At 48.3% G+C, this 10,194-nt stretch overlaps 1 protein-coding gene across 4 annotated transcripts; it reads left to right on the forward strand.

The window, feature by feature from the left end:
- Nucleotides 1-3,716: 3,716 nt before the first annotated feature.
- Nucleotides 3,717-7,488, forward strand: LOC133885346 (amino acid permease 3-like). 4 transcript variants are annotated; one of them, XM_062325043.1, is made up of 5 exons: nt 3,717-3,801; nt 5,406-5,561; nt 5,651-5,884; nt 5,986-6,079; nt 6,184-7,488. In XM_062325043.1, exons 2-5 carry the CDS (start codon nt 5,483-5,485, stop codon nt 7,205-7,207), a joined length of 1,431 nt encoding a protein of 476 aa, XP_062181027.1. In that variant the 5' UTR covers nt 3,717-3,801; nt 5,406-5,482; the 3' UTR covers nt 7,208-7,488. The 4 variants fall into 4 exon arrangements, with proteins under 4 accessions (XP_062181027.1, XP_062181025.1, XP_062181026.1 ...); XM_062325041.1 differs by lacking the exon at nt 3,717-3,801 and adding an exon at nt 5,124-5,308; XM_062325042.1 differs by lacking the exon at nt 3,717-3,801 and adding an exon at nt 5,124-5,286.
- The last annotated feature ends 2,706 nt before the right edge of the window (nt 7,489-10,194 follow it).

Here is a 10,194-nt window from a genome sequence, read left to right on the forward strand (position 1 = left end):
AGCACAAGATTAGATAGTGTTTAATGCTTATAGGCCAAGAGTGAGTTGTAGCTAGGTGCTGCATCTTGAAGAAGGGATCAAGGAGTGATCCTAGCTTGTACCGAGTGGTACATCGGTGCCTTGAAGTCTTGGTGACTTGCCGACATCTTAGGCCTTGGTGGCTCAAGCGTATTGACCCTCCGATTTGGTGTGGAGCGGCGGTAAGACATGTGTACAGGGGCGCGGAAACCCTTGCCTTGGTAGTTCAAGCTCCGAAGTGATCACGGCAATAAGTATCATTTTATCATCTTTAATTGTTGATGCATTTAATCATATTTATTCTCTTATAAATGCACATGATATTTGGCATAGTCTTATTGAAATACACAAAGGCATAAAAGATGTGCATAATAAGAAATATCATGTGCTTGGTACTAAGCTCAATAGTATCAAATAATTTACCCATAAAAGTGCTAATGATATGCACCCACATTTGAATATTCTTATCAATGAGATAGATATGCTAGGTTTGACGACAATTAACGATGATCAAGTGGTGAAAAGAATACTTTAAGCTCTTCTTCCAAAGTACAAGTTGATAGTCTCCATTATCTACGACAACAACGACATCAAGAAGATGACTCCAAGTGAAGTACTCGGTAAGATCACTGTCCATGAGATGACCACGAACATGAGGGTGAAAGCCTCTTCCTCATCTAACATCAAGAACCTTGCTCTCACAAGCAAGCAAGTATCATGTCCACATATGAAGACGAAGATGATGAGGCAAGAACAAGAGTCAAGCTCAAGCGAAGATGATGGAGATGAAGAGAGCAATGGAGATGATGAGCAAAACACATCAAGTGATGAAGAAATGGATCCTGAAATCGGCAAGCTCATCTCTCAAATAGAGAAGAAAATCAAGAAGATCAATGTCAAGATTGATCAACAAATATCCATGAAAGACTTAGTCAAAACTATTGATCGTATCAAGAAGAAGAAGAAGACCAAAAGCAAAAAGAAGACAAGGGGAAAAGCCAAAATATTTACAAGCATGGGAATATGGATGGGTGAGGATGAAGATTCAAGCTCAAATGATGAGAGTTTCGCCACCCAACTACAAAACCAAGACCAAAAGCAACCACTACAAGCTCAAGAAGAAGAACAATGGTAATGTGGTTGCATATATGGTTGGGAAAAAACATTAGTGGTGGAACCAACCCATTTGAGTGCCCAAGAAAATCATCACCAATATGAAGGGCCATAATCGGTTTGAGTTTCAAAGAAGACTTGAAGTCCTAGGCGGCTATGAGGATTTGGATACTTGGCTCATAAGATAGAGCAAATGTTCAATCGAAGAACCCAAGTATACAAGATTGGGCGTATTGATAAAATCATGATCATCATATATCCAAATCCCCATTCAAAGTTAAATGAGGTAATAGAGCTAGATGCAAAATCTTTCAATTTTTGTAGCTCAATTTTTTTTTACAGAGCATCTTACACAGAGAAGATGCAAAGGCTTAGATGGCTCACCGAAAGGTCCGGTGATAGATTTAAAGGCACATCAGAGTGTCCTATATTTACAGAGACATTGAGTGGAGTTCCTACGGTTAGTTTCTGAGTTTGTTCTCACCGGATGATCCTATGTTAGTATTACTATTCTCACCGGATCATCTGGTGTTAACAACTTTTCTGAGCTAATGAGAAAACAACTAGTTGGTAGGTTTGAAGCTATAAATACCCCTCCACTCAGTCATTTGAAGGTGTGGCATGCTGTTGGAGTCCAGAGGAAGCTAATAGACCTAGAGTGAGTTGTAGCTAGGTGTTGCAGCTTGAAGAATGGATCAAGGAGTGATCCTAACTTGTACCGAGTGGTACATCGGCGCCTTAGAGTCTTGGTGACTCGCCAACATCTTGGGTCTTGGTGGCTCAAGCTTGTTGACCCTCTGACTCTGGGTGGAGCGGTGGCAAGACACGTATACGAGAACGCGGAGACCCTTGCCTTAGTGGCTCAAGCTCTGAAGTGATCACGACGGCAAGTGACCGGAAGAGAGGCTAGTGGTGAGACCTTACCTTGGTGGCTTGGTGGCTCATCGTGCTTGAGACCTTGTCTTGATGACTTGGTAGCTCAAGAACCATGACCGGAAGAGACTTGACACTTGGAAGTATATCCTTTATTGAGCTCCAACGTATATTAGGGGTGACATTTATACCAGTGATATCACGGGATAAAAATCCCTTATGCTGAGTTTGTCTCTCTACATTATTTACGTTTTCGCATTTACATACTTATAATTTACCTTGCTATAGTAGGTTGCAATCCTATTGAGCGGTAGAGTAGACATACTAGATAAACCTAGAACACATTTAGATAGAAATTAAGATAGATTTGTCTTGTAAAGTTTTTAGAAATAATTTGGTTTAGGTTTTTAAGTGTCCTAATTCATCTTCCCTCCTCTTAGGACGTCACCGATCCTCACACTCTCCCACCAGCCTCCATCCCTATATACTCTCCCACCGGCCTCCTCCTCCTCCCCTCGTGAGATCCATAGTGTGATTCGACGGGGATCCAGCCATGGATCTTGCTAGGGGGAGAGATAGTGAGCGAGCGGTGGCAAGGATGACAATAGGGATTTGGAGGGTGGTACGCCGTGCGGCTACCCCAAGGGTGGCGGGTCCAAGGGCACCGCCAAACCCTTACCTTCATCGGCGTCACCACCCTCATAGGTCCAAGGATGGGGGTGGCTGACAAGGGCACAACAGCAGCGATGGGCGGATCCAGGTGGCCAAGAGCGACCGAGCTGGTGGCCCAAGGTGGCGGGCGGATACGAGTGACCAAGAGCAGCACCCACGATGTGCGCCTCAAGGGAGCGGCTCGTGGAAGGCCCGAGGACTGACTCGCCATGGCCACTGAGATCTTCAGTGTGGTGTCATCCATGCTCATGGTCGGCGTCAAGAAGGACGGCGACGACATGCTCGAGTACCACTCCTTCTATAGCGAGGAGCTCCGGCCAACACTCAACGTCATCTGCTGCCTTTTGTTCGTGACGATCTTTGCCATGCAAGGTGCAAGCGGCAGCGGCAAGCAAGGCATGACCATGTGTGATGTGGTGGCAGCCTTCATGCCACCACGTTTTCTTATGTAGGGTGGAGCAAGACTGAGCTGGCACGGTAGCGGCGATGGAGTGAGCCGGCGGTGGCGACAGTTGAACCAGCTGGTTTTCTTTTTTCTTTTTGGCTCCTGAAACCATTTTCACTGTCGGTTGTATAATCGGCAATGATTGGGGCATGACTTTCACTGTTGGATGTAAAACTGACAGTGAAAGACACTTTAGAGCTAGCTTTCAAAATCTTAGCTCTTACATGTACATCTTTACTTGCCCTTAGGAGTTAGTAGCCACATTTCGATGCACCAGAAATGGGCAAAACCAACATGGCAAAGTCTTCCCTTTTCCTGCGATACAAAGGGGAATGATCCACCGGGAACAAGGTCATGATACGATCACTAGTGGGCAATCAACTTATTAAATCTCACGGCCGGGAGGGACGCCGAACATATTCCACGGGAGCAAAAGGGTGGTCGAGAACCCGTGGGGTACAAACGCCCAAGGACCCTCCCTTCACTGATGCTGCATTAAACTAGCCCTTAACCACCATACTCCTTATAAAACCCCAGCCAGTGTGCATACATGACACACCACACCACACCAAGCTTAATCTATCCCATCTATAGTATCTCTTCTGCATTTCTCTCTCAAAATATCTATCTTCGAGTTCTTGGAAGGGGAGAGAGGAGCAGCAGAGGAGACTTTTACAGAGGTAAGAGAGTGCATGTGCATGCATGGAAAGCTGAGCTAGTGTGTGCATAGCATGTGCTAATAGTACATTGTTGCAATCTTATCATATCTTTTGTCGTTTGCATCTTCTTGCAAGGTTTTGATGGTCTTAGCTTGTGTTAGTAAGTGTACATTGTCCCCAGTGAGATCTCTGATGATCCCCTGTGGGGGCATGCAGGCTGCTGGTTAAGCATTAGGGTCATGTAATACTTCGTCCGTTTAAAAATAGTAGACATATTTTTTTTAAAAAAAATTAATCTTTATATACTTTAACTAAATTATAAAAATATCTAGTATATAAAAAATATACAATTAGATTTATAATTTAAAATAATTTCTCACTACATAGTTTTTTAGCTATAAGTGATATATTTTGTAAAAAAATTTAATTAAAATCTAACTTTAAAGATGAAGAAAAAAAATACACCTATTATTTCTAAACAGATGGAATATTAGTTAGGTAGGCGTGCTGTTCTCGTTGGCCGATGGAAATCTATCGTTTACTAGCTCAGTGGCGAGACAGAGAGTGAGATTCTGAGCTGCAAGTTGGCATATCGATCATCTGTGCCTGGAGAGGACGACCTTGGGTCCGACCAGTATATTTCAACCACGTTTTGTTTTGTTTTGTTTTTTGTGCCATTGAACTGTGTTTCGTGTGGCGGTTCACTACTCTTTTGAGAGAAACATTGGTCTTAAAATAGTTTATAACGAGCAATATGTGTGTGTGGCATTGGTTTTCGTTTGCGCCGTTTGAACTCTTTTCATGCATCGTCCACTTTCTTGGGAAAATTTGTTCTCTCCATTTTAAAACTAAATTAATTTGTAAAATACCAATGGACTGCAAAACATGAACTTGGACTAGATCATTAAATTTTTTCGCAAAAAAAGTCACACAACCTTATTCACCAAAGTACCATTTTTCATAATGCTCAGGTACACTCACTAGTTCGTGTGTGCATAAGGCCATTGTAAGACGAGAAATGTGTATCAAAACCACTCGCCGCATACTTAGATCAACGGGCACTAACATAGTAACATATCTACGTACCTAGATGACCAAGTGGGCGAGACATCACAATATATTCTTCCCAGAATTACAGAGGCGACGAACGTAGACATCGGTAGCGCTAATTAAGACGCATGCATTATCGTCCTGACCTTGACATCCATTTCATCCCAAAGATAGCTAGGAACCTGATGCGAGGGGGGAAAAAACCATAGGCCCGTGTAATATTCCCAGGCCTCCAGGCGCCAACCCAAACTGCCGCCCAGCTTCCAGGCAAGCGCCTATAAATTGCACTCTCACACTTCACTAGCCAACCACGAGCGGGTGGAGTGGTAGGCGAGCTCAGTGAGTGCCCGAGTCGTCGCCCTCCTTTGAATTCCACGCCGAGTCTTCGCGCTCCCGGCTAATTATCACGTGTCTCAGCTCAGCACCTTACTACCTAGCTCGTCGTCTCATCGATCAGTAAGTAGCTAGCTATATAGTGGTACGTAAGTCAGATGCTCAGCCGTCAGTACTGTTTGAGCTAGAGCAGGAACTTTACTTGCTATACGATATATTGAGCTCTAGCTGCTGTCTCACAGCCAAGGTGTTGTGACAGGTGAAGAGATTGGGGGAGAACGGTGTGGCCAAGCAGTACTACCTGGCAGCGGTGGCGGCCATGGAGGTGTCATCCGTTGAGCTCGGCCACACGGCGAGCTCCAAGTGCTACGACGACGACGGCCGCCTCAAGCGCACCGGTAAGGAGCTCTCTGCAGCGGCGTGGCCACCAGCTACTGCCTGTGTTGTGCTTGTACCAACGACTGATGTGCTCTGTGCTGTTATGAAGGGACGATGTGGACGGCGAGCGCGCACATTATCACGGCGGTGATCGGGTCCGGGGTGTTGTCGCTGGGGTGGGCCATCGCGCAGCTCGGCTGGGTGGCCGGCCCGGCCGTCATGCTGCTCTTCTCCTTGGTCACCTACTACACCTCCGCCCTGCTCGCCGACTGCTACCGCACCGGCGACGAGAGCACCGGCAAGCGCAACTACACCTACATGGACGCTGTCAACGCCAACCTAAGTACGTACGCTTTTATTTCCCCGTGCGCATGCATGCACGGTTGCACGTTATCTACCGTTTGTTTGCAGTTGCAGAGCTAACTCTGTCATTTCGTCGAGCAGATGGCATCAAGGTACAGATCTGTGGGTTCCTGCAGTACGCCAACATCGTCGGCGTCGCCATCGGCTACACCATTGCCGCCTCCATTAGCATGCTGTGAGTACCAAATTAACGGACGTGTCAGCTGCGATCTTGAATTCTTGATATGTGTTGAGCTGAGCTCAGCTTAACTTAATTGCTTGAATGGTGATGTTGTACAGGGCGATCAAGAGGGCGAACTGCTTTCATAAGGAAGGACACGGAGATCCGTGCAACATCTCGAGCACGCCATACATGATCATCTTCGGCGTGGCGGAAATCTTCTTCTCCCAGATCCCGGACTTCGACCAGATCTCGTGGCTGTCCATCCTGGCCGCCTTCATGTCCTTCACCTACTCCACCATCGGCCTCGGCCTCGGCATCGTCCAGGTGGTCGCGAACAAGGGCGTCAAGGGCAGCCTCACTGGCATCAGCGTCGGCGTGGTGACCCCGATGGACAAGGTGTGGCGCAGCCTGCAGGCGTTCGGCGACATCGCCTTCGCCTACTCCTACTCCCTCATCCTCATCGAGATCCAGGACACCATCCGCGCGCCGCCGCCGTCCGAGGCCAAGGTCATGCGCCGCGCCACCATCGTCAGCGTCGCCGTCACCACGCTCTTCTACATGCTCTGCGGGTGCATGGGCTACGCCGCCTTCGGCGACAACGCCCCGGGGAACCTCCTCACCGGCTTCGGCTTCTACGAGCCCTTCTGGCTCCTCGACGTCGCCAACGCCGCCATCGTCGTCCACCTCGTCGGCGCCTACCAGGTCTACTGCCAGCCGCTGTTCGCCTTCGTCGAGAAGTGGGCGCAGCAGAGGTGGCCCAAGTCGCGGTACATCACCGGGGAGATCGACGTCCCGCTCTCCCTCTCCGGCTCCGGTGGCAGGTGCTACAAGATGAACATGTTCCGGCTGACGTGGCGGACGGCGTTCGTGGTGGCGACGACGGTGGTGTCCATGCTGCTGCCATTCTTCAACGACGTGGTCGGGCTCCTTGGCGCGCTAGGCTTCTGGCCGCTCACCGTCTACTTCCCGGTGGAGATGTACATCGTGCAGAAGAAGGTGCCCAAGTGGAGCACGAGGTGGGTGTGCCTGCAGCTGCTCAGCCTCGCCTGCCTCACTATCACCGTCGCCTCCGCCGCAGGCTCTGTCGCCGGGATCATCTCCGACCTCAAGGTGTACAAACCGTTCGCCACCACCGACTGATCGATCGATTGCATCAAAAACATATGCACAGATTGATGGACAGACAGGCAGATGATTGGCTCCTAGTATGTGCAGTCCTCAAATTATTAGTTAATTAATTAACACACGGTGAGGGAAAAAAGAAAAAGAAAATTGATACTGTTCTTGTGATGCTAGGCTGTTAGCTGTAGCTGGCTGCTGGCGTCGCCGATGTACCGTGTACTTGCTAATTTCCATTGTTTGTGATCTGGTTAACTGAAAAGGGTAGTGAAGAGGAATCAAATAGTGTATTTCCATCTCAATGCATGCAATGTATATAATAACTGAACTGATTCCTACGAAATTCATGTAAGAGTCATGCGTTTCAAACAATTGTTAAACAAACACACCTCCTATTCTTCAGTCGCTTGAAAACGTGGGTATTCTCAGTCGACAAAGGTTAGCGGCAACAAGTTTGATTCCGGTGGGATTTCTCCATTGTCGGGCTTAGACAGAAGTCACAAGGCCGCAGGCTGGACCGACGGTGTTGACAAGGCGGTGCGACAACAATGTAGCTGGCCGCGATAGGCGGAGGACTGCTGGTTGGGTAGTGCCAGTGGTGAGGGTGTGCAAAAATAGCCTGTTTAGTGCGGAGGAGGGCAGCAGGAGAGCCGCCGGAGATGAGTACGAGCTGACGGGCGGGGGAGCTATTGATGCCGACGCTCACAGGGAGAAGAATGAGACAGTGGAAGATGGTAGGAGGACCGTCAAATCAAGATCCGACTACCGTCGTTCATCGACCGAAACAAATCGGTTTTTCAGACATTGGAAGGATAGCAATGCCCTTAAGAAAATGTGATATCCACATTTGTTTTGGACAGTTTCTTATTTTCTTATGTGGACCGAGATGGAGTACTTTTTGTTTCCTATGTATAAAAAACAATGAAAAATGGGATAGCTTATAGTATTTGAGCAAATTTACTCAACTTCTTTGTGCTAGAACTTGAATAGAAAAAAAACTAATCCGTGTTTGGACAAGGAGTAGGGAAAATGAACAAACGTTTTTTTTCCCTCATGATATCCATGCAATATCGTATAGCATTGTTCAATATATATTTTCGTTTGATTAGGCCCTCTCCAATAGGATCTGCAAATTTGAGGATTCTAGTGCTACAGTACTTTGCGGGGGGTACTGTAGCACTAGAAATTCGTCGACAGAGTCTGTATCCAGTGATACAGTACTACTACAGTGGTAGAGATAGGTGATGCTTTAATAGTATTTTGAGGATGAAAATTTGAGATAGCTGTTGAAGATGATCTTAAAACCATCGAATACATGGAGCTTCATCGTTCCCACAACTAGCAAAAGGAGCAGTGAAGGAATAATAATACGGAAGGCGCTTAGTTCCTGATGAAAAGGATGGCTCACAGTGACACCAGAGTCAACAGAATAGAAATAAATAAGATGGCCAAAAGCTTAGGGCATCCTGGGCATCCTGTACACCTTTTCATTTACGGGAGATTGGCTGGTACTTATTCATACCAATACTGCGTACGTAGATCAACGCGGCTAACATGCAACAGTGCTGAAGTGTTACCGAGTGGCACCAAATAGTCAAGACTTTTTCACAAGAAATTCGTCATGCCGTTTGCCTTGGCCGGCTACATCGATCTGATCCGACTGACGGAATTCAGCTGGCTTCCCATGAACTTCCATCCTCCACGACACCGCTGAGCCGAAGACTGACGTAGCTATTTGATCCGAAAGGGCCCCGTGACATGCATGGCGATCGACCGCAGAATCTGCATCTCGCTCTGTATCTAGGAGGGACCCGACATGAATCGGACCAAACATAGCTGCACGAACAGCACAAAGATAAGGGAGGCGAAACAACCGGACCCAGCGCCGCGCGATCGCACGACGGCCGGCGACCCGATGGAGGCGAGGGCCGCTAACGCTTTGGCTGCGTTGTTAGCCACACGTCCACTCGCCCGAGAGGTCGGAGAGAACACGAAAATTCCACTATGGTATAGTGACGTATGATTTATCAGTATCTTTTATTTGAGATGAACGATTGAGATGGTCCATACATATGTACATACAAAGTTGTATTTCCGGATGAGAGCTCACGTTGATATGTTGCCGTCCGGCGATCACCTGAGGCTGGCGCCTCTTCCCGTCCAATGCAATCGCTCGTCCCGACACGGAAAAGGCGTCGGCAATTTAGTGAGCAACCTTGCTCTTCCTCCTTCGATGGCACGCGGTGAAAGCTTCTCCGGTACGTGGATCACGAGTTCGGCTTAGTGCAGGTACCAATCAGGCGGGCAGGCACGTTCCACGCAAGTTGGCGCGCGAGGCCGGTAGACAATCCAGGAAGGTGGAGCAACAGGCCCATGAGATTTTACTATGCTCTCGTGTCTGTCTCTGTCAGCGTCGGCGAATCTCCTGGGATGCGACGTGGCATGAACAACCCACCCCACTCGACGGAACTAAAGAGAGCCTCGCCGCCAGCCCTCGGCACTAGTCGTAAAGAGCAGACGACCTCCGCCTCTGCTTTTGGGGATTAGACAAAGTAAAAGTACTGACTCTGCATCACAGCCAAGGTTTGTTAATGGCAACGATGGCAGGAAAAGGAAGGATCCGAGAAGAATCTCCGAGCACGATTGTGACCAAACAAGACGGACGCTCCAACGGCGAAAGATCCCGACCCACCACCAACATTTCGTAAGATTTCCTTCTTTTATCTTTCCTTTTGGCGAGATTCCAATTCGCGCACTATGTGTACAGGAACAGGACTGCAGGAGCCAGGAGGTTGCCTTTCAGAGGTTCGGCGCGGTGGCGCTGGCCCCGGCCGCTCTGCTCCCCTGCCGTCGCCGTCACCGGGAAGTGGAGCGCAGCGCACGCCAAGGAGAACGTACGCGGCTGTTGCGAGGTTCCGTGCGCGAAGATCGCCGTCGAACTTGTGCCGATGCCGTTCTGGATGGCCTTCGGTCGCTTCTCGCCTTCTCGATCAGCGGCGCCTGTAGAA

This window comes from Phragmites australis, chromosome 11, assembly GCF_958298935.1.
Source record: "Phragmites australis chromosome 11, lpPhrAust1.1, whole genome shotgun sequence".
NCBI classification, from domain to species: domain Eukaryota; kingdom Viridiplantae; phylum Streptophyta; class Magnoliopsida; order Poales; family Poaceae; genus Phragmites; species Phragmites australis.